General features: G+C 38.2%; 1 protein-coding gene and 1 pseudogene across 3 annotated transcripts in view; both read right to left on the bottom strand.

Annotated features, from left to right (window-relative positions):
• Positions 1-6436: 6436 nt before the first annotated feature.
• Positions 6437-7880, bottom strand: LOC124509260 (chromatin target of PRMT1 protein-like; annotated as a pseudogene).
• Positions 7881-11013: 3133 nt separating this feature from the next.
• ATP7A (ATPase copper transporting alpha) overlaps positions 11014-25434 on the bottom strand; it is a 194296-nt gene continuing 179875 nt past the window's right edge. For all 3 annotated transcript variants that reach the window (XM_047076262.1, XM_047076260.1, XM_047076261.1), the window contains 4 exons: positions 18209-18412; positions 17552-17669; positions 15282-15384; positions 11014-14899 (listed from right to left, as the gene is read on the bottom strand). In XM_047076262.1, the coding sequence (XP_046932218.1) occupies positions 14623-14899; positions 15282-15384; positions 17552-17669; positions 18209-18412 (702 nt within the window). In that variant the 3' untranslated portion in view covers positions 11014-14622. The remainder of the gene's footprint in view (positions 14900-15281; positions 15385-17551; positions 17670-18208; positions 18413-25434) is intronic.

Raw genomic sequence — 25434 nt, 5'->3', positions numbered from 1 at the left:
TCTCCTCACATAGTTACAAAACTTATTTCCTCTTGATGAAATCTTTTAAGATTTCTCTCTTAGCAACTTACCAATATACAAAGTTTGGTTAGCTATAGTGATCCTGTAGTACCCTGCATCCCCAGAACTTATTTATCTTACAACTGGAAGTTTGTACCTTTTGAACCTCTACACCCAAGTCCCCTACCCCACCCTGACCTGTAGCAACCACAAATCTGATTTCTGTTTCCATGAGTTTGATTTTTTTTAGATTCCACATATAAGTGAGATCATACAGTATTTATCTCTCTGTCTGACATATTTCACTTAGCATAATGCCCTCAAGGTTCATCCATGTTGTTGCAAATGGCAGACAGGATTTCCTTAGTTTTTATGGCTGAATAATATTCCATTGTATATATACCACGTTTTCCTTATCTGTTCATCTGTCAATGGACACTTAGGAAGTTTTCATGTCTTAGCTACTGTAAATAATTGTGAAATGAACATAAGGGTACAGATGTCTCTTTGTATCCCAAATTCTTAACAGCTGCTTAAGTCATTAAATATATAGGTGGAAAGGTGTAAGCAGTAGGGAACAAGGCTTGTTGGATAATATGAAAAGAAATGCTATACCTCCTCCATGTAATACCACTATTTATGGTGGAATTTCTGCATGAGTTACTTTGAAGAAAAAAAAAATTTAATCCCTCAGTCTCTAGTAAAGACATATATCTCTTGGTGTTATTCTGGGAAATTATTTCTTCCCATAATTCCTTGTCTCTTGCTGGGATGCAATCAAGGGTCAAAAAAAAACACCCCAAAATAATTGTGAGAAGCTCTTAGTACATGTTCCTTTTGCTCATCTATCTGTAACAGATTTTCTTTAAAATTATAAACTTCTGTCTTGGGAAGCTTCAAAATCTCAAGATGATTGCTCTGAGCTCATAAGACGTGTGACGAAAAGCAAAATGCATTTTCTTTCTCTTCAAATCTCATCTTTTTTAGTGTGCATGTGTGTGGGGGTGGGGAACTGATCAAGTTTCCTCAGAAGTGCCAAAATCTTGGGGTTCCTGGGTGGCTCAGTTGGTTAGCATCTGACTTCGACTCAGGTCATGATCTCACAGTTCGTGGGTTCGAGCCCCATGTCAGGCTCTGTGCTGACAGCTCAGAGCCTGGAGCCTGCTTCAGATTCTGGTTATCCCTCTCTCTCTGCCCATCCTTTGTTCATGATCTGTCACTCAAAAATAAATAAATCAAAAAAAAAAAAAGAAGAAGTGCACAAATCTTGCCTGGTGTGTGTTGTGAAACAAGCAGGTTTTTAGTGAGATTTCAGCTTCTGTCCATCACAAGGTCTTCCAGATTTCTTGTTCCCTGGGAGCTTCTTGGGTTACTCAGAAGGTTCAAACCCTGTGTTGGGAGCAGTTTCAGCCAACATGCCTGGAATGGCACATGTGGCTTGGTAAGGCGAAGTCTCTCTTCCCCTCTTTCCATCCTGGAACTGGCATGCTTTATCTTCCTCTAGATCCCAGTTGTGTTTGAGCCTTGTGGTCAGGCTGTCTGACCCTGCTTCCTTCCTCTGTGACTCCTTCCTACCAAAAACTTGGCTGCCTGCTTGAAGGGATTTCCGTGTTGTCTTGCATTTTCTTTGGTTTGGGGTGCAGAATTTGTTTCTTTCCCCGAATGGTGGACAAGAGAAGCTTGTGAAGAGATTGAATCATGAGGCTGCTACACTATTAAGAACTGATTCAAAATGATTACAAGAGGATGGGAAAAGGAAATACCACAAAAAACCATTTATAGGGCCAGATTTTGGCAGAACTGAGGAATTTCTAGTGAGGTCTTGGTAGTTTAAACTTAGTACTCTCTCCTTCACACATCTCTAGAGTATCCAGGGCCAAGATTGCCTTCTACTATATGTGTTGCTCTCCAGAAACTTGGGGATCCACCCTGTTTGATACTCCAGTGCACTTCCCTTTTAAGTACTAAGGGTTTCAGTAGAGCTGTATCTCAGAAAGAGATAAAAGTAGTATAATCTATTTTGCAATAGCTTTATAATGGGGAGGGGTTGGGATATCCCTGGACAAAGTGTTTATGCATGTGTGTGTGGATGAGGAGACATTCCCTAGCAGAATTCCTGAGGTTTGTGACAATGCCTTCTGGGATGGGGGGTATAGAGACTCTCTTTTGGCTTTTTTAATACTCTCATTCATACCGTGTACCCTCACTTGTTTTATAACAATAACAATAGCTAATGGCAAAAATAAAGAGCATTTGTGGGGCAAACATTGCAATAAGTGCTTAAAACATATTTATGCAAGTAACAAATAACTATGAGGTAAATACTATTATTGCCCCAGTTTTTAGATGAGGATACTGAGACACCAAATAATTTTTTTCTGTGTATTTTTTAAATTTAAATTCAAGTTAGTTAACATATAGAGTAGTTAGTATTGGTTTCAGGAGTAGAATTCAGTGATTCATCACTTACAACACCCATTCAAACAAGTGCCCTCCTTAATGACCGTCACCCATTTAACCCATCCCCCCACCCACCTCCCCTCCAACAACCCTCAGTTTGTTCTCTATATTTAATAGTCTCTTGGAGCACCTGGGTGGCTCAGTCAGTTGAGCGTCCCACCTCAGCCCAGGTCGTGATCTCGTGGTTCACGGGTTTGAGCACTGCGTCAGGCTCTGTGCTGACAGCTCAGAGACTGGAGCCTGCTTCAGATTCTGTGTCTCCCTCTTTCTGCCCCTCCCCTGCTTGTATGCTCTCTCTCTCTCTCAAAAGTAAACATTTTTAATTTTTTTTTAAATAAAAGAGTCCTTTAAGGCTTGTCTCCCTCTCTATTTCTATTTTATTTTATTTTTGCTTCCCTTCTCCTAAGTTCATCTGTTTTGTTTCTTAAATTACATGTATCATATGAGTGAAATCATATACTTCCCTTTCTCTGACTGACTTATTTCGCTCAAGCATAATACACTCTAGCTCTACCCACGTTGTTGCAAATGGCAAGATTTAGTTCTTTTTAATTGCCAAGTAATATTCCAGTGTGTGTGTGTGTGTGTGTGTGTGGACATTTGGGCTTCTTCCATAATATGGCTATTGTTAATAGCACTGCTCTAAACATTGAGATGCATGTGCCCCTTCCAATCAGCATTTTTTTATCCTTGGGATAAATACCTAGTAGTGTAATTGCTGGGCATAGGGTAGTTCTATTTTTAACTTTTTGAGTAACATCCATACTGTTTTCCAGGGTGGCTGCACCAGTTTGCATTCCCACCAACAGTTCTCTTTCTTCACATCCTCGCCAACATCTGTTGTTTCCTGAGTTGTTAATTTTACAATTTTTAAAGTTTATTTTACTTGAGAGAGAGAATAAGCAGAGGAGGGCCAGAGAGATAGGGGAGAGAGAATCCCAGGAAAGCTGTGTGCTGTGAGTATAGAGCCCAACACAGGGCTCGAAATCACAAGCCATGAGATCATGACCTGAGCCAAAACCAAGAGTTGAATGCTTAACCAAACGAGCCACCCAGGTGCCCCTGAGTTGTTAACTTTAGCCATTCTGACAGGCATAAAGTGGTATCTCATTGTGGTTTTGATTTGTATTTCTCTGATGATGAGTGATGTTGAGCATCTTGTCATGTGTCTGTTAGCCATCTGGATGTCTTCTTTGAAAAAGTGCCTATTCATGTCTTCTGCCCATTTCTTCATTGGATTGTTTTTTGGGTGTTGAGTTTGATAAATTCTTTATAGATGTTGGATACTAACCATTTATCTGATATATCATTTGCAAATATCTTCTCCCATTCTGTTGGTTGCCTTTTAGTTTTGCTGATGGTTTCCTTCACTGCACAGAAGCTTTTTTATCCTGATGAGGTCCCAATAGTTCACTTTTCCTTTTATTTCCCTTGTCTCCAGAGACATGTCTAGTAAGAAGTTGCTGAGGCCAAAGTCAAAGAGGTTGCTGCCTGTGTTCTCCTCTAGGATTTTAATGGTTTCCTGTCTCACATTTAGGTCTTTCACCCATGTTGAATTTATTTTTGTGTATGGTGTAAGAAAGTGGTCCAGGTTCATTCTTCTGCATGTCACTAATTTTCCCAGCAACATTTGCTGAAGATAATGTCATTTTTCCACAGGATATTCTTTCCTTCTTTGTTGAAGATTAGCTGGCCATATGTTTGTGAGTCCATTTCTGGGTTCTCTATTTTATTCCATTGATATATGTGCCTGTTTTCCTACCAGTACTATACTGTCTTGATTACAGCTTTGTAATACAGCTCAAAGTCCGGAATTGTGATGCCTCCAGCTTTGGTTTTCTTTCTCAACATTTCTTCAGCTATTTGAAGTCTTCTGTGGATTCATACAAATTTTAGGATTGTTTGTTCTAGCTCTGTGAAGAATGCTGGTGTTATTTTGATAGGGATTGCATTGAATGTGTAGATTGCTTTGGGTAGTATCAACATTTTAACAATATTTTTTCTTCCAATCCATGAGCATAGAATGTTTTCCCAAGTGTTGTGTCTTCTTCAATTTCTTTCATAAGCTTTCTATAGTTTTCAGCATACAGACTTTTTTTTTTACCTCTTTGGTTAGGTTTATTCCTAGGTATCTTATGGGTTTTGGTGCAATTGTAAATGGGATCAATTCCTTGAATTCTCTATCTCCTGTTCCATTATTGGTGTATAGAAATGCAAGAGACTTCTGTACGTTGATTTTATATCCTGAGACTTTGCTGAATGGATGGATCAGTTCTAACATTTCTAGCATGTGGTATTTCTGTGGTGTTGGTTGTGATCCTTCTCTAGGTGTAAAGTCAGGTTGTGTATTTGGGGCCTTTCTTGCTCTTGAGATAGGCCTGAATTGCAATTTACTTTCCTCTTAGGACTGGTATTTTGCTTTGCTTTGTTTTATTATCTGAAAAGTTTTGAGACCTCACCTCTGAACTGTTGCTATAACTGTTGTGATCTCACCTCTTTTCTTTTTCAGAGGTCTGGCTAGGGGGTTATCAGTTTTGTTTATTCTTTCAAAAATCAGCTTTTACTTTCATTGATCTACTGTGGGGTTTTTTTGTTTGTTTCTATATCATTTATTTCTGCTCTAATCTTTATAATTCCCCTTCTTCTGCTGGCTTTGGGCTTCTGATGTGAAGCCATCCAATTTCCCAGTCAGTGCTACTGGAGAAATACCTGGAGGGAGGAGGTAGGGAGGAAGGAGAAACAGATTTAGGATTGATTTGCTTATGGTACTGTGATAACTTCTCCTAGTAACAGGGATGAGCAAAGCAGATGGCCAAGTCTTGACTTCTCTCCCACAAAATTCACAGACAGTGAAGGTGTCACCACATGGTCTTTAAAGAACAGGGTCAAAGTATGGGGTTTGTTGTTGTTTTGAGAATGATTTCTTGTTATAATGAACCAGAAATACAAGATTCCACTGAAAACTGGAACAGTTGACAGAGTATGGTTGAACTTAATTAAACCTCAAGGGAAATAAAAAGAGGGTCAAACACAGCAATAGCGCTGCTAGGAATCTACCCAAGGGATACAGGAGTACTGATGCATAGGGGCACTTGTACCCCAATGTTCATAGCAGCACTCTCAACAATAGCCAAATTATGGAAAGAGCCTAAATGTCCATCAACTGATGAATGGATAAAGAAATTGTGGTTTATATACACAATGGAATACTACGTGGCAATGAGAAAGAATGAAATATGGCCTTTTGTAGCAACGTGGATGGAACTGGAGAGTGTGATGCTAAGTGAAATAAGCCATACAGAGAAAGACAGATACCATATGGTTTCACTCCTATGTGGATCCTGAGAAACTTAACAGGAACCCATGGGGGAGGGGAAGGAAAAAAAAAAAAAAAAAAAGGACGTTAGAGTGGGAGAGAGCCAAAGCATAAGAGACTGTTAAAAACTGAGAACAAACTGAGGGTTGATGGGGGGTGGGAGGGAGGGGCGGGTGGGTGATGGGTATTGAGGAGGGCACCTTTTGGGATGAGCACTGGGTGTTGTATGGAAACCAATTTGTCAATAAACTTCATATAAAAAAAAAAAAAAAGAGGGTCAAACAAAGCCAATGAATGGAGAATCCCAAGATTGGTTTGGGATAAACATAAGGATAACAGCATTTCAGCATGGGTATCTTCTGACCACTCCCATCAGATACCTGCCAACATTCTATCCCCTTCTCTTCTGAAACATCTGCCAAACCAAATGGCTATTTCCTCTCTAGTGTAGGTGTAAGCCATCTCAACAGTAACTCTCTGGACATGATACAAAGCAAGAGGAAAGTTTATACATCTCATTCCAGGGTAGAACATGTACATACCCAAACCAGCACAATCATTACATGGTGTCAATGTACACGGAAGTAGCTTTAATCAAATCAGAGGTACTACCTCATATAACCTGTTATGTGGCCCTGCAGCTATGTCAGTGCTCCCAATTTACTACACTAAAATACCAATGTGGAGAATTCATTTTTGAGCTCCAGATTTTCTAAACATTTCTAAGAGGTTATTAAAGATGATGTAGAACAGAACCGTTTCTCAGAAACCTAGCCATTAAGAAAGAACACTGATCGGCTCCTTCTGGGGCATTTTCATGGGGACACAGAAATGAAGAGAGGAAATGTTAGAACATCAGAGCATATGACAGGTGAAGGCAGGCAGAGATGGGAAGAGGGTGTCCTAGCCAAAAGGATACCACATTCACATTCAAAGAAAAGTCAGAGCAATGAGGGGAAAAAAACCAGACACAAGAAAACCTAAGTCAGAGCAAAAAATGGTTTCATACAACACAGTATCAAAAAAGTAAAAGGCACACACTAAAGGCACAAATTGGAGAAAGTAAGTCCATAGCCTATTGTAGTAAGTCCTTCTATCATCAATCAGGTTTCTTCTCCATCTGTTATCTCAAAATTACTTACAGATGTGGTGACTTTTGAACAAGAGTCTCTCCCAGGAGGGTGGGCAGGTTTCAGTCATTGGTTTTGGGATCTTTTTGTGCCATGTAGGCATCCAACTTGGCATCCGGGTGTCCTTTCATTTTCAACATGTATGTATCCCACTGGTTGTCCAGCTGCTCCCAGGTCAGTACAGGGTGAATGAGGGTACCTCTCCCTGGCCCACAGCCTCCATCTCAGCATTCAAAGCTCCCTCTTCCCCAACTCATCATACCCTGACCTCTATAACCAATTTCACCATGACCCATAGCTCCATGCCCTAGACCTCCTCTCCCAGGACTTCCATGACCTTGAACACCACATCTTCTTAAACCCATTTGGGGAGCTACAGCTCACCCACCTGGAGCAGGTTTTAACCTCAGAGCGACATCCCCCACCCTCCCACTAAGCAGGGTTCTGTGGAAAGTCCCCCACATAGTCCTCCTCTGGGTACGCCTCTCTGGAGTATGGGCAGGCTTTGTTCTCCAATTCCTCCCCTGGCCAAGGCCCCTATATGTCGACCTAACCATGCCTGGATATTACTTTTATCCAGATGCTGATTTAAGGTCTTCTGCTTAAGTTTTTTTTTAACTTTTTTAATGTTCATTTATTTTTGAGAGAGGAAAGAGAGAGAGAGAGAGCGAGAGCACCTGAGTAGAGGAGGGGCAGAGAGAGAGGGAGACACAGAATCCAAAGCAGGCTCCAGGCTCTGAGCTGTCAGCACAGAGCCCGACAAGGGGCTCAAACTCATGAACTGCAAGATCATGACCTGAGCTGAAGTTGGACGCTTAGCAGACTGAGTCACCCAGGCGCCCCTCTGCTTAAGTTTTAATGCTGCCTGCGCAGAGGGTCTATTCTCCATCTGCTGGGCCAGTCTTCTGTTTCTGGCACTGGCTACCTGCTGTCATTGCTACACTGAAGCCCAAATATTCATTGGCATTGGCCATTTATTCTTTAGCTTATTAGTAAAACTTCAAGGTTGAACAAAATAGATGTTTAAATAAAAGCTTCAGGAGCACCTGAGTGGCTCAATCAGTTAAGCTCTGACTCTTGGCTTCAGCTCAGGTCCTGACCTCATGGGTTCATGAGTTCGAGCCCCGCATCAGGCTCTGCACTGACGTTGCACAGCCTGCTTGGAATTCTCTCTCTGCGTGTCTCTCTGCCCCTCCCCACTTGCTCTCTCTCTCTCTCAAAATAAATAAACTTCAAAAAAACATTAAAAAATAAATACAAGCTTTATTTTAAAACATTTATTGGCATTTTCATGGCTTGCTAGACCAGGAGCTCCAGATCATAAACTTTAAGTGGTACACTTATTTTTTTTTTAATTTTTTTTTTGAGAGAGAGCAAGCAGGGGAGGGACACAGAGGGAGACAGAGAATCCCCATGCAGAGCCTAACACAGGGCTCAAACTCATGAACCATGAGAGCATGAACTGAGCTGAAATCAAGAGTTATATGCTTAACCGATTGAACTACCTAGGCCCCCCTAAAGTGGTACACTTAGGTCAAGGCTGATGTGGGTTAAAGAATCCTTTGCTTCCACAAACTTGCAAGAATCAGAAACTTAGAAATGTAGCTAAATGCAGCACAGTCAAAAGTGATAACAAAGGCTCAGGTAATGACTTTTAGAGAGGTGGAAGGTATGAAAAACACAACATAAGCAGATATGATGGCAACAAAAGAAAATGTAGTTTCAAAGACAGACAAATAAAGCCAAAACCTTGGGGGAACCTGAGGGTTCATTTTAAGGGCAAATATAAGGAAGGACTACAGCACCTTCAAAGCCCATGGAAATACTACGCTGGTATAAATTATAGGAGTGTATCATACTTTCTTATGTATTTGTTCACTGAGTAACATGTAAATGTGGAGAATCAGTGTATCATACCCTAAGAGATAAGGAGAAGCACATATGCTTCAGAAAAGGCAAACATAAACATCAAGTAAATCTTTTAGTGGTCTAACATCAACTTAAAATCATTGGTTAAAGACACTCGATAAATAGAGCTCTTGGAGATAGAAACTGCTTTTAAGTACCTTAACTTTTCTTCTTAGTCTCAAATGATTACATTTCCTGACTCCAAGTGATTACTTCTGAGAAAATCAGATTACTTTAGGGGTGCCTGGGTGGCTCAGTCAGTTGAGTGGCCAACTTCAGCTCAGGTCATGGTCTCATGGTTCATGAGTTCGAGCCCTGTGTCGGGCTCTGTGCTGATAGCTCAGAGCCTGGAGCCTGCTTTGGATTCTGTCTCCCTCTCTCTGCCCTCACCTGCTCGCACTCTGTCTCTCTCTCTCAAAAATGAGTAAATGTTATCTAAAACATTTTTAAAAAAGACACCAATGGGGCGCCTGGGTGGCGCAGTCGGTTAAGCGTCCGACTTCAGCCAGGTCACGATCTTGCGGTGCGTGAGTTCGAGCCCCGCGTCAGGCTCTGGGCAGATGGCTCAGAGCCTGGAGCCTGTTTCCAATTCTGTGTCTCCCTCTCTCTCTGCCCCTCCCCCGTTCATGCTCTGTCTCTCTCTCTCCCAAAAATAAATAAACGTTAAAAAAGACACCAAGTTTGCTGTAATTTGTTACAGCAACAAGAGGAAACTAACAGTCACCCAGGTGGTAAGTGGCAGAACTGGGATTTTGCAAATAGGTCCTGTGGGCTCCAAATTCAGTGCTCTTCCCATCACAATGGGGATGTGATGTTAAAGAAATGGTGGATGGAAAAGTGTAAGGTAAAAAGCTGCAAGAAGCAAGAAGAGCTGAGGAAAGTTGATCCTGGGGTCTATCTACTTTCCCCAAAACAACCTCTTCCACAAGGCCAGATGTTTTTCAATTAAGTTATTTGGATTAAAAATATTCTTTCCAAATAATTGCAAATACTTCTGGCCATATTTAAAGGTCATTGGCATTTCAGGATGGATGGAGTTAATCTCGGTTTTTCCCCTATTACTTGGTGATAAACACTGCAATGAAGAAATAAAAAGTTTTGATTGGGTGAGGTGAATGAAGCAAGTAATGTTGAAGTAATGACAGCCCTTCAGTTTATCAACAGGTCTGAGAGCGTGGGGCAGGGTGCTAACAATGAAAAGCTGGGGCCACTTGAGGGCAATAGATACATTATGTGAAAGACTACACAACCTATTTCAAATTTTTCTAGAGAGGAGACTGTAAGGGGGCTCTCAGATTTCTTAAATTGTATGAGATCCTATTTATAGCAGCATCTTCACTTAAACTTTGTCCTTGAGTCTTGCCTTTCATCCCTCACTTGTAATTCATCTCCACAAGTAGTGGTCACATCTACAAAGAGGAAGCTATTAAGCAAGTAAGGTTCGCTGTCCTTAGGTAAAATTTGTGACAGACACAGCTCTACCCCTCTTGTCTCTGAATTTTAGGAGGGCCTTTAATGCCTTAACATAAAAAGCATTCCCCAACAGGAAGGTTTTCTGGTATTTTGCTTTGCTTTGTTTTATTATCTGAAAAGTTTTGAGACCTCACCTCTGATGTTGCTATAACTGCACATCCTTCTTAGAGGTTAGTGTTAAGACACCAATAGAAGAGGAAGTCCAACCAGCTAAGGGGACAGTTCAGAGATTTTAATCTTATGTTTCTATTTCCAATATTATCTCACCAAACTGAATACTCTCAAGATTGGGGGAGATAAATAAAAAGGAGTTTTTCCTTACAGTAAGTTTAAAACTCTTTCCTTAACCCACAAAAGTGTTTGGTATGGGAATATATTTTGGGTAGGATCCTCAAACACTGTATAGGGCCACCCAAATGCAAGGAAACCTCTTGCCTCTATTAAGCTCATCTGGGGTAGATGATCTATCAAGAATGTATTAGAGACTACAAAGGAAATGAGGACAATTACATTCCTCTGTTTCTCATCCTCATGAAATGATACAGCAGGTGGAATGGCACTAAAGGAAAACACTTTTCTTCCCTCCCTCTCTTAGCAAATGGGTAGTCTTGTCTCCAATCCTGCCCCATCACTGATTAACAGTCAAAAAATTAAGTAAAAACACAGGGTAGTTTGGAACTGCTGGCAGAAGATTGAATGGTTTAACAAAAGAGACACTGACAAAAAGACATTTTTCTACAATACTATAATTACAAATTTGAAGGCACATCCTTGGCAGAAATATGATCAATTACATGCTTATGGAAAAACAAACTACTGAATATCTTGATGACAGATGATTATTGCACAACACTGCCCACTGCTGTTTTGGGTACCAAACAATGTTTAACAATGTTCAGTTAAACATTTAACTGAAAACATAAGGTCGAGACGCCTGGTTTTGGCTACAAAAGGCATCTATTATCAATGCTATTACAGAAGCTCTTTAACTGAAGAACAAGGGTTCATGCTTTTGTGCTTTATCTGGTTATTCATACCAGATAAATTTTCAGAGGGACTACAGAAACAGTCTAAAAACAGCTAATAATTTGGCATGAATCTATATTGTTTATATTTGATTACATATTTTAAATATAGAAAAGAACCAAAAATCCAAAGGGAGTGATTGCAGGAATGTTTTTATTCTTATTAAAATAACCAATAACCAGATGCCTCACCCAAAGAAAGTAACAAAATAGAGTAAAATAAATATCAGGAAAAAATAATTTTAAAGCAAGATTCACAAGTAATGGAGAAAAATTCTCAAAAAAACATGTATTCTTGATTTTAAGCTGTGTACATAAAAGATACGCACACTTAAATTTTTGGAAACATCCTGTCTATAGTGCTATTTTAAGCATTCTGAACAAAGAATACATCTGAAAAAAGAAACAAGCTTTTAAAAAGTTAAAGCACAGTATAAAATTTTTTGTTCACAAGGCATCAAATTTAACACTCTAAAATGCTGATACTAAACTAGGAAAAATATCATTTCTATTTTCACCACTGACCACCATACTTCTTTAGACTATAACATTAAATATTCTAGCTGTGTTTTTAACCTTTGAAATTCAAAAGGCATCTTTGGATATTTAAGATAAAAGGTGCCCCATAGTTGAATCAGAACCAGCACTGGATATCAAAACATCCTTGTTATCTTCAGACTGAGGGCATGGGTGCTGAGTGAATACAGAAGAGTGATAAAGGAACAACATATAAGGAATTTCAAATATTCAAACATCAAATTCAAATATAAACCCATTTTCCTCTATATTGTAAATATGTGCGTACATATGTGTGTATATAAACAGAGAAACACATACACACATCTACATTTATAACATTTGTTCTCACAAGTAACTGGTTACTTAAAGCTAGTTACTAACTGAAAGCAATGTTTTTGATCCTGTTCCTAGATCATCTCTCCTGTGAATACAGCTGCTCTATGAAGCTAATAGGAGTTCAGGATTACAAAAGAGACTTATGGTAGGGAATTCAAAGATACTACAGATACTTAAAATAGGATTCTTTCTAAACAACATGTTTTCTGTTCTGATAGTAAGAGGTGAAATTAAATTCTTGATTTTTCCCAGACTATAGGTTGCTCTTCTTGCTATCTTAGGTCATGTGGGTCCTTTGGCAAGTGGGGGACAAAAGGACAACTCAAAAACACACATAATAATAAAAGTAGTAACTGTCTATGTTCAAGTGTTTCAGAGACACAGAAAAGAGTAAGGGAGAAAGAGAGAAAGGTGCTTCTTTTTCCAAAAGTCTATTATACATTTATCATATTGGCTGTTTCTTCTAGAAGAAACAAATTGTGGTATGACAGACCACTAGAATTAAAATAAAAAACAAATATTAAAATTCAAAGTGGAAGCATGGAAGATGACATAGGCATTGGTCTAAAAAAGAGCCTAGATATACAAACTCATTCATATTTCATTAAAATGGGTTTGCCTTTCTAGATTAATAGCACCTTCCTCAATAGTTTCAATTCTCTCTTTAAGATACTTGAGATAACTGGGTGTTGCATTTAAAGGATGAATCACTGAATTCTACTCCTGAAACCAATATTGCATTGTATGTTACCTAACTGGAATTTAAATAAAAATTTGAAAAGAAAAAAAAAGATAGTTGAGATAAAAATGAGATTTTTTTCCAAATCTGAAAAGACAGGATGGAACAATGTTATAAACTTTTTTGTGTGTGTATGAAAGGAGAAGAGAGAAAAGAAGTAGGAGAGGAAGAAACCCATTCCCCAATCCCACCTGATTTTAGATTCTGCCCTAAGAAAATTATTATTAATTATTTATTACTGACCTCAAGGGGAGAAAAGAAATAACATTTACTGAATACAAATCCTATGTGCTAGGCATTGTTCCAACAGCTTTACATATGGCAATGGGAACAAAGTATTAGGAACTTATTTATTTATTTTCACTTCCATAATCTGCATCTGAAATCCATCTTGCAATAAATGAGGAATTTAAATAGTGATACAAGTACTAGATCTCTGATCAGTGTATTAACTCCTAGGCACTCAGAGTGGAATTTCTAAATGTGTATGGCACTGAAAACAGCCCCTGAATTTGCAAACCACACTTACTAGCAAGTGCAAATGTTTTAAACTAGAGAAAAGTATAGACTTGGCTAAAAGGTATCACAACCTAGGGAAATTCTCATTTCTATATTACAAATTTATTATGTTTTTTTGGTAAATGCAGCTTTGTGTAATAGCATTATTTTAAAGTCATTTTGAGAGGTCATCTAAAATACTAAAATATATTTAAAATCTATTAAATTATATATACCAGCTACTGTCTTGTATTCTCTCCCAAAAAAGGACAAATTTAGTGAATCTAGGTAATTTCACATGACCCGTATATGTCAAGGATGTAGTGTTAATCTTCGAAAAAGTTAATTGTAGAAGAGGCTCAACATTTTAGGCTTCTGGACTGAGGCTGATAGACTAAGAACAATTTAGAGTGGAACTCGTCAGGAGTGAATTAAAAGCCTGTACAGAGCTAGAGAGTCACTGAATGAAGAATCTGATCTATTTTTTTACAACAATGGAAAGATAGGAAGCAAGGGACCCTATGGATCCTTAAGGTCTTTTTGGGTTACAAGATAAAGAAAGGAAAAAGATATTGGAAAAGTTGTCATTTATTTTTATCAATCAATCACCTACACTTAGCTCAGCTGAAAGAACAACAACAAAAAAACAAACTAGGGCAATTGCAAAGACAAAGATGCAGGGAGAATAAGGGGGAAGAAAGCCTGTAATAAATAAGGCACATCTATTTTTAAACAGTTTCTAACTGTTTTCCTTCCAAACCCAGATGCTTTACAGTGTTTTAAAAGCCATTATTCCCCAACCTGACAGGGATGAGAGCTCAAGAATGTCCTCAAGATCATGCTCTCAGATCTTGAAACTTTTAAATTATCCTTTTTCTTGAGCCTTTTCTTTTTGGTCAAATAAAAAAAATTATCACTTTAGCAGCAATTCAGTAATCTTCAATTGTAGGGCTTGTTGTAAACCTCACTGGTCTACCTTATCTGTTACTAGTGAAAACAAAAAGGGCTGGAGATTCATTTTAAATAAAGCTAGGTTCAGAGCTAACTCTGAAGAAATATATTTCTGCCATTAGACAAATGCAATGCAAATAGAATCCTTAACATCAGGGCATGAGACCAATATAAAATCCTTCCACAATATTTTGAAAAGTTAAGGTAACATCACTAATGCTGTGTCAGTGCATAACAACATCGGCTAGTAGCACTCTCTGTGGCCTGTTACAATGTGGTGTCATCATCTTCCCTGCAGTCTCCCACCAGAAGTGAATGCTTGTCAGGTTCACTGGTACCAATGCTGTTTAGGGACCGTTTATCAGACAGTAGTGAATTTATGGAGGCTCTGCTGTAATTAACAATCCGGTCCAGCAAACCCAGTTTAGGAGAATTTCTTGAGGTGTCATCTATTCCAACATGAACGCTGATTTCCGAAGGCCTTTTCTGTCCCATGTGGCTTCGGGCATGCAGTTCATAATTCTCATAAGTTGGTTTTCTATAACTGAACACATGCAAAAGGACACTAGTTTGAAATAACCAAATGTGAACTAGACACTTTTTATGTTCAAAAATGAAAATATATTTGCCTGGTACAAAGATCTACAAAGGGAGTCCTTGCTAGGAAAGTGGCTCAAAAAAAAAAAAAAATATGTATGGGGTCACATGATCAGAAATTCTACTTCTCAGAAGCCAATGTACTACATTTTACCCCACTCAGTGCTTATGCTTGCTAGGTAAAGACTACATAAGATGATAATTATATAGCTAACATTTATTATTAAGAATAGTCTTGGCCTATCATACAAGAATAAGACCTACCAAGAACTGACTGTGGATGATAAAATGAACATAAAATACAAACATGAGCAAGCCATCATACTTACAGTTTAAGGAAGAGAGAAGAAAGTACTACTGAAACAGAGGAAGCAGCCATTGCAGCAGATCCCATCCAGGGCTGCAAAACCAAACCAATGGGCATAAAAACTCCTAGGAAACAAGTTTGGATTAGTTAGAGCAGTCAGTACTAAACAGATTACTAATGTGTTTCTAATACATATATACAAATCATTTCCTTGTTTGATATTTATTCAGCACTTTATCCTTCTGTTGGTGGAGATTTATGTCACTGCCAATTTTTCACTAACAGGGTATTTCTGTGAACATTCTTGTACATGTCTACCTGTGCATGTGCTTGAGAATATCTCTAAGGTACACACCTAGATGTGAAACTGTTGGATTATAACATGGGCACATCCTCAATTTTAGGGGGATATTCCTCAGTTGTTCTCCAAAGTGGCTGTACCAGATCACAATCCCACCAATCATGTATGAGTTCATGTTCTACAAACTCATCCACACTTGTTTTGTTTCCTTTTGTTTGTTTGTTTTCAGTAGGCTCCACACCCAGCATGGAGCCCAATGTGGGGATTGAACTCACAACCCTGAGATCAAGACTGAGCTGAGATCAAGAATCTGACACTTAACCGAGTCACTCAGGTGCCACACCACACTTGGTTTGGATAGACATTTTAACATTTGTTTATATGATAAGATAGACTTATTGTACTTTTAACTTTTTATGTGTTTATCTATATTTTTATACTTTTTCTACAGTCATCATATATTACTTGCATAATTTTAAAAATCATTTGTTCCATGAATTAATCTCTATGGACTGTTCTTTTACTTTTTGTGCCCCTGTTTATTTTTTTTAATTTTTTTAATGTTTTTACTTATTTTTGAGACAGAGAGAGACAGAGCATGAGCAGGAGAGAGAGAGGGAGACACAGAATCCGAAGCAGGCTCCAGGCTCTGAGCTGTCAGCACTGAGCCTGACACGGGGCTTGAACTCACAGACTGTGAGATCATGACCTGAGCTGCAGTCGGTTGCTTAACTGACTGGGCCACCCAGGCACCCCTGTGCCCCTGTTTATAAACAGCATTTGTGTGTCCCTGTTTATAAACAGCTTTATAATTGTTCTTCCATCATTTCATGTCCTTCTTGCTCTCAAACCAGAGAGAACAAGAAGAAAGTGATAACTACTTCTCTTCTGTTATTACTAACTCCTATCAAGTCCTAAGTACAAGACATTATCCAGTGTTTACTTAAAAATTCTAAATTACTTTTCTTTGGTCATATTCCTTTAATCAATCTCTCTCTCTCTCTCTCTCTCTCTCTCGGTACCCAAACTTGAAAAAACAAAACAAAACGTGTTGGCTATTAGAATGCTAAGTGAGGAGCAAAAAATTCTCTGTATGCTATAATTATACCTATGTAACAAGACACAAAACTGATGCAAAGTAAAAAAGACTGGAAGGAAAGACACTAAAACGCTAACAGTAGTTGTGTTTGAGTAGTGAGATTAAAAGTAAATTTGTTATCCAGCAAAAAATAAGTAAATAAATACAGTATAAGTATAAATATGAATAAATATAAATGTGAGAGAGCATATGGAGAAAGAGATGAAGCAATGTAGTAAATAAAGTATTATTAACTGGTGAATTTAAATGAAGACTATACAGGTTTTCATTGTATCTTTTTTCCTTCTTATATATACCTTTTAAATCTTTTTCAAAACATTTTTTAATGTTTATTTATTTAGAGAGCAAGGCAGCGTGTGTGAGGGGCAGAGAGAGAAGGAGAGAGAGAATCCCAAGCAGGCCCATGCTGTCAGAGCAGAGCCCAACATGGGGCTCAATCTCACATGCCGTGAGATCATGACCTGAGCCGAAACCAAGAGTCAGACGCTTAACTGACTGAGCCACCCAAGTGCTCCTTTGAAATTTTTTTAAATATAAAGTTGGGAGGGGAAAATAAAGTAAATTAAAATAAACCTGTCAGAATGCATTTACATTTTAGGCTGTGATGAACATTGCTTGAAATTATCATTATTGATGTTAATATTACCTCTCACCATACCAGGAAGCTACATATAAAAATTGAGCTCAACACTGGGTATTGTATGTACGTGATGAATCACTGAATTCTATTCCTAAAACCAATACTGCACTGTAGGTTAACTAACTAGAATTTTAAATAAAAATTTGAAAAGGAAAAAACTGAGCTCAAAACTAGTAATAAGACTGAAGCTTCTAACATGATAGGTCTCTAATGACTTCAGAGGAAAAGCAATACTAGTTAATAGTCACATACCAGCAGCTATGGGAATTCCAACTAGATTATAAATTAGAGCGAAAACAAAATTTATCCGAATCCTCTTGACTGTCTTCCTTGATAAGTCAATACTTGCCACTACATCCAGAAGATCATTCTGAGAACAGAAATATTTGTGATATTAGTGAAAGACTTTAACTTAACTAGTACTTTTGTATTTGATACTGTGATTTTGCAGATGATGTATACCTTAGGGTAGGTAATAAATCTTAAATATTATAAATCTTAAATATATAATTTAACTATAAATCTTAAATATTGCTAAAAATTTCAGTCAGCCTTGGAAGATGTTTTTCAGGACTTTTTCTCAGGGGTCTAGAAAACACTTCTTGCATTGTATGATGCTATGTGCGTTATATCCCTTAAAATAATCTCAGCAAGTGTTTGCTGAAGATAATTTTATTATAAGTATATTCCCCAATCTTATTCTTTACTTTAGAAGCTTGTCATTCTCATTTGCTTTGCTGGATTGAGAAAGTCTGAAAGTAATTAGTATGACTTCTCATACTCCCATCTTCAATTCTCCGTCTCAATGGCTGGGAGCACAGAATTGTTCTATTCCATATACTTTATGACACTATCCCTGACCCGGTAGAGCAGTATCACAGACCTCAATGTTCAGGCCACAGGACTTACCCTTATTAAAACCACATCAGCTGCTTCAATGGCTACATCTGTACCTGTGCCAATGGCAATTCCAACATTAGCCATTGCCAGAGCTGGAGAGTCATTGATTCCATCTCCTACCATTGCAACCTGTTTCCCCTCCTCCTGAAGTTGCTTCACCTTAGCAACCTTATGAGAAGGGAGAACTTCAGCAAACACCTTAGTAATGCCAACCTACATGAGGAAAAATAAACTCAATTCATTTCAAGAAATATTACTAGTACCTGAAATAGAATGCAGCAATAGTGAGCCATCAGTTTCTACCCACCAGATGTCCCAAATTGCAAAAATTGGTAGTATCTAGTGATAGTAAGGATATAGAGAAATCAGCTCTCATATGCACTCTTGGTGAGCGTGTAAACAGTTATCATGTTTTTGGAGGGCATTTGGCAGCATCTATCAAAGTGCACACATCATTTAATTCAGCAATTCCACTTCTAGCTATATTCTGGACATACTTATACATGTATAAAAATATTGATGTTTGACTTCCAGGGAAGATGGAAAAGTGGGGGGATCCTGGGCTAACCTCATCCCATAGATGCAACCTGGGTCATCCACAGTGATGTGGCTGATCCAGAGAACAGCATAGGGCCTGACAGAACAGACTGCCACAGTTAGGTAAAGAGAAAGGGCCATGTTGAGGAATGTGTGGAGAGGGAGATACAGTCCAGAGCCAGGTGGACTCGTGGGACAGTCTGTGGGAGGGAGGGGTGCAGTGAGTCTGGAGTGGGAAGAGAGGAACAGCCCCTTACATCAGGTGCCCTGAGCACAGGGGCCTGCACAGGGAAGGCAGGTTCTCATAGAGTTTTGAGAACCAGAGGGGCCAGGCTTTGTAAGTTCTTACAATCAGTGGGTCTAGAAACCTGGAATTTTAAAAATTTTAAAAATCAGCTGGTTCAGCTCTGGGAGAGCCAGTGGGCAATAGGAAACTGAGTCTTCCCACTTAAAGAGACAGCACAACAAACAACCCCACTGAGATACAGCATAGAAGCAGCAGTTTGAAAAACGCCTGGGATATACAGGAAGGAGATTTGTGTACTATAGAGGCAGAGATCTTTGGGAGACTTCTCTAAGAACAAAAGAACCAGCAGGCAGCATGTCCCTCCCCTGGCCCCAGCCTAGATATACAAACACCTGTGGTAACCAGTGCAGTGCCAACTCTCTCCCTGCCGCTATGCCCTTCTGCAGATCCACTCCCTCCAACTTGTCCAGATGCAGAAGTTTTCCCTGGAGGCTACAGGTCCCTTCCCACAGCAGGCCAGCACAGACCATTCTGGAACCCCAGGCCCTGCCCCCACTTTCTCATGCACACCTGCCCCCTCCAATATGCCATTGGCCGGGGCCCATCCAAAGCAGTGCCACAAGCCTGGCAGTGTGCAAGCAGCCCCAATAGGGGGTCAGAACCACTACACAGCGACTCCAGTCCCAGACAGAGGGGAAGATAACCACACACACCAGTCCAACTCATAGGGTCAGATGGCAGGCTCCACTCACCAAAAAAAGCTTCTCAGGGGACAACACAGGGAGAGCACCCTGTAGTTCAGTGGTACTGCATCTCTGGCAAAAACCTGGTCTGACTCAACTCATGCCCAAGGTGGCCCCAGTCTGGCCCACTAAGACCACAAGGACCAAACCTTTCCCACCAACAGGCAAAGAAAGCCACTGCAGACAAGTGAACTGAAGGCAAACGTGGCTCAGCCAAAATAATCCGGTGCACACAACACACATAGGAGACATCCCTGAGTGCCAGGTTCTAGTGAACAGGGGACACTGCACTGCAGGCCATTACTTTCAAGATCAGGTGACATGGCTGACTTTCCTAACACAGAGAAACAGACACAGAGAGTTAGACAAAATGAAGGGACAGAGGAATATATCACAAAATGAAAAAAAAGGACAAAATCACAGGAAGAGAGCTAAATGAAATGAAAATAATACGCCTGATAGATAATTTAAAGTAATAGGCATAAGGATAGTCACTGCACTTGAGAAAACAGTGGAGACTTCAGTGTGACTGTCAACAAAGAGATAGGAAACATAAAAAGGAAGCAAAAGGAGATGGAGAACTCAGTAACTGAAATTAAAAATATACTAGAGGGGCACATGGGTGGCTCAGTCAGTTAAGTGTCCAACTTGGTTTTGGCTCAGGTCATGATCTCACAGTTTTGTGAGTTCGAGCCCCACAACAGGCTCCACAACTGCCAGTGCCAGTGCAGATCCTTCTTGGGATTCCATTTCCCTCTCTCTTGCTCTCTCTCTCTCTCTCTCTCTCTGCCCCGCCCCTACTCATGCTGACTCTGTCTCTCTCAAAATGAATAAATAAATATTTTTTAAAAATTTAAAAAACATACTAGAGAGAACAAACAGGAGAGTATAGGAAGCAGAACAACAGATCAATGACCTCAAGAAGAGAGTAATGGAAAGCAATCAAGGTGAACAGGATAGAGAAAAAAATAATAAAAAATGAAAATAGACTAAGGGAACATAGCAATGCCATCATGAGTAATAACATTCACATGATAGGGATCCCAGAAGGAGAAAAAAGAAAATAGGGCAGAAAATTTGTTTGAAGAAATAATAGCTGAAAACATCACTAATCTGGGGAAGGAAAGAGAAATTCAGATCCAGGAGGCACAGAGAAGCCCCAACAAAACTGACCCAAGAAGGCCCACAACAAGACGGAGTATTTAAAATGGTAAAAGGGGGTGATAAAGGGAGAATTTTAAAAGCAGTAAGAGAAAACAGGTATATGCAAGGGAAACCCAAAAGGCTATCAGCAGATTTTTCAGAAGAAATTTTGCAGGCCAGAAGGGACTGGCATGATACAATCAAAGTGCTAAAGGAAAAAAACCTGCAATGAAGAATACTCTTTCCAGCAAGGCTATTATTCAGAATAGAAGGAGAAATAGAGTTCCCCAGACAAACAAAAGTTAAAGTAATTCATTACCACTAACCCAGTCTTATAAGAAATCTTAGAGTGGACTCACTGAGTGAAAAGGAAAGACCATAAGTAAGAGTAAGAAAAGTAGGAAGCACAAAAGCAGTAAAATTAAGCATATCTACAAAAATTTGTCAAGGGATTCACAAAATAGAAGGATGTAAAGCAAGGCACCATATACCTAAAAAATAGGAGAGAGGAGTAAAAACTGGCTTCAAACTTAAGCAACCATCGGCTTAATACAGACTGATATATGTATATAATGTTATATATAAACCTAATGTTAATAACAAATCAAAAATCAGTAATAGATATGCAAAAACTAAAAAGAAAGGAATCCAAGTATGTCCCTAAAACAAGCCAGAAAACCATAAGAGAAAAGAGCAACAAAACAAAGGAAGAGAGAACTGCAAAAAACCATAAAACAAGTAACAAAATGGTAACAAGTATATACCTATCAATAATTACTTCGAATGTAAATGGACTAAACGTTTCAGTCAAAAGACACTGGGTGAATGGATTAAAAAGTAAGACCCATATATGTGCTACAAGACTCATTTCAGACCTAAAGACACATGCAGATTGAAAGTGAGGTATGGAAAAACATTTATCATACAAAAGGAAGTCAAAACAAAGTCAGGGAAGCAATACTTGTATAGGACAAAATAGACTTTAAAGTAAATATTGTAACAAGAGACAAAGAAGAGCACTATATAATCACAAAAGGAACAACCTAACAGGATGTAAAAATTGTAAATATCTATGCACCCAACATGAGAGAACCAAAATACATAAAGCAACTAATAAGAAACATGAAGGAAGTAATTAATAGTAATACTAGTAAGGGGACTTCACCACTCCACTTCCATCAATGGATAGATCATCCAAACTGAAAACCAACAAGGAAATAGTGGCTTTAAAGGACACATTGGACCAGATCTAACAGATATAGTCAGAACATTCCAACCTAAAACAGCAGAATACACACTCTTTTCATGTGCACACAGAATTTTCTCCAGAATAGATCACATGTTCGGCCACAAAACAAATCTCAACAAATTCAAAAAGACTGAAGTCATACCACGCATCTGTTCCAACCACAATGCTATGAAACTAGAAGTCAACCACAAGAAAAAACCTGGAAAGACTAAATAACATGCTACTAAACAATGAATGGATATATCCTGAATTCAAAGAGGAAATCAAAACATACATGGAGACAAATGAAAACAAAATGGCCAAAATCTTTGGGATGCAGCAAAAGCTGTTTTAAAAGGGAAGTTTACACCAAAACAGGTCTACCTCAAGAAGCAAGAAAAATCTCAAATAATTAACCAAACCTTACATAAAAAGGAGCTAGAAAAAGAACAAACAAAATCCAAAACCAGAGAAAGAATTATATAATAATGTTAGGGCAGAAATAAGTAAAATACAAACTAAAAGCAATCAATGAAACCAGGAGCCAGTTCTTTGAAGAGATCAACAAAAGTGATAAACATTTAGCCAGACGCATCAAAATATCTATCTATCTATCTATCTATCTATCTATCTATCTATCTATAGGACTCGAGGCACTTGGCTCAGTCAGAAGAGCATGTGACTCTTGATCTCAGGACTGTGAGTTCGAGTCCCATGTTGGGAGTAGAAACTACATACCTACCTACCTACACACATACATACATACATACATGCAAAAACTTAAAAAAAAGATTAAATAAAGAATATTTTAAAAAATAGTACTCAAATAATCAAAATGAGAAATGAAAGAGGAGAAATAACAACAAATACCACAGAAATACATAGGATTATAAAAGAATGTTATGAGAAATTATATGCTAACAAATTGAACAACCTACAAGAAATGCATAAATTCCTAAAAACATATAACCTCCCAAAATTGAGTAAGGAAGAAAATAAAATTTGAAAAGACTGATTACCAACAATGAAAATAGAATCAATTGATCAAAAAACTCCAAACAAATAAAAGTCCAGGGCCAGATGGCTTCACAGAATTCTACCAAACATTTAGAGAAGAGGTAATACCTATTCTTCTAAAACTGTTCCAAAAATATAGAAAAGGAATAAAACTTCCAAATGAGTTCGATGAGGCCAGCATTACTCTAATATCAAAATCAGACAAAGACACTACAATAAAAGAGAACTACATGCCAATCTCTCTGATGAACACAGATGTAAAAGTCCTCAACAAAATATTAGCAAACCAAAGCCAACAATACATTTAAAAAAATCACTCACCAAAACCAAGTGGGATTTATTCCCAGGATGCAACAAGGGTGGTTCAATATTTATAAATCAATTAATGTGATACATTACATAACAAAAGAAAGGATAAAAACCATATGATCATTTCAGTAGATGTAGAAAAACCATTTAACAAAGTACAACATCAATTCACGATAAAAACTTTCAACAAAGTAGGTTTAGAGGAAACATATCTCAACATAAAAAAAGCCACATATGAAAAACCCACAGCTAACATCATCCTCAGTGGTGAAAAACTGAGATCTTTTCTCCTAAGGTCAAGAACAAAACAAGGATGTCCTCTCTCACCACATTTATTCAACATAGTACTAGAAGTCCTAGCCACAGCAGTCAAACAACACAAAGACCTAAGAGACATCCAAATTGGTATGAAAGAAGTAAAACTTTCACTATTTGCAGATGAAATCATACTATATATAGAAAGCCCTAAGGATGCCACCCAAAAACTACTAGAACTGATAAGGGAATTCAGTAAAGTCACAGGATACAAAATCAATACACAGAAATCCATTGCATTTCTAAACATTGATTATGAAGTAGCAGAAAAGGAAATTAAGAAAACAATACCATTTACAATTACACCAAAAATAATGAAATACATAAGAATAAACTTAACCAAGGAGGTGAAAGACTTGTATTCTGAAAACTATAAAACACTGATGAAAGACATCAAAGATGACATAAACAAATCAGAAGATATTCCTTACTCATGTGTTAGAAGAACAAATATTGTTAAAATGTGCATACTACCCAAAGCAATATACAGAATTAATGCACTCTCTATCAAAATATCAACAGCATTTTTCATAGAACTAGAACAAATAATCTTAAGATTTGCATGGAACCACCAAAGACCCAAAGCTACCTTGAAAAAAGAACAAAACTGGAGGTATCACAATCCCAGATTTCAAGATATACTACAAACATGTAGTAATAAACAGTATGGTACTGGCACAAAAACAGACACATATATCAATGGGACAGAACAGAAAATCCAGAAATGGACCCAGAACTATGTGGTCAACTAATCTTCGACAAAACAGGAAAGAATATCCGAAGGAAAAAAGTCTCTTAAACAAATGGTGTTGGGAAAACTAGACAGCAGCATGCAAAAGAATGAAAGTGGACCACTTTCTTACACCATAATAAAACTCAAAATGAATGAAAGACCAAAATGTGAGACAAGAAACCACCAAAATCCTAGAGGAGAAAACAGGCAACAACATCTTTGACCTCTGCTGCAGCAACTTCTTACTTGACATGTCTCCGGAGGCAAGGGAAACAAAAGCAAAAATAAACTACTGGGACAACATCAAAATAAAAAGCTTCTGCAGAGCAAAGGAAACAATCAACAAAACTAAAAGGTAACCTATGGAATGAGAGAAGATATTTGCACAGGACATATATGATAAAGGGTTAGTATCAAAATATAGAAAGAACTTATAAAACTCAACACCTAAAAAACAAATAATCCAATTTAAAAGTGGGCAGAAGACATATAAAGACATTTCTCCAAAGAAGACAGATGGCCAACAGACACATGAAAAGATGCTCTACATTACTCAACATCAGGGAAATGCAAATCAAAACCATGAGATATCACCTCACACCTTCCAGAATGACTAAAATAAAAAACTCAAGAAACAACAGATATTGGCAAGGATGTGAAGAAAAAGGAACCCCCATGCACCGCTGGTGAATGCAAACTGGTGCAGCCATTGTGGAAGACAGTATGGAGATTCATCAAATAATTAAAAATAGAATTACCATTTGATCCAGTAATTCCACTACTGGGTATTTACACAAATAATATGAAAACACGAATTCAAAAAGATAAATGCACTGCTATGTTTCTTGCAGCATTATTTATAATAGCCAAGATATGGAAGCAGACCATGTCCATTGATAGATGAATGGATAAAGAAAATGTGGTGTGTATACACACACACACACATATATATATACAAACATA

Source organism: Lynx rufus, unplaced genomic scaffold (genome assembly GCF_022079265.1).
Source record: "Lynx rufus isolate CCGP_SWC_20201006 ecotype Redwood Valley unplaced genomic scaffold, mLynRuf1.p SCAF_14, whole genome shotgun sequence".
NCBI classification, from domain to species: Eukaryota; Metazoa; Chordata; class Mammalia; order Carnivora; family Felidae; genus Lynx; species Lynx rufus.
This window is presented reverse-complemented; position numbering and strand designations above follow the sequence as displayed.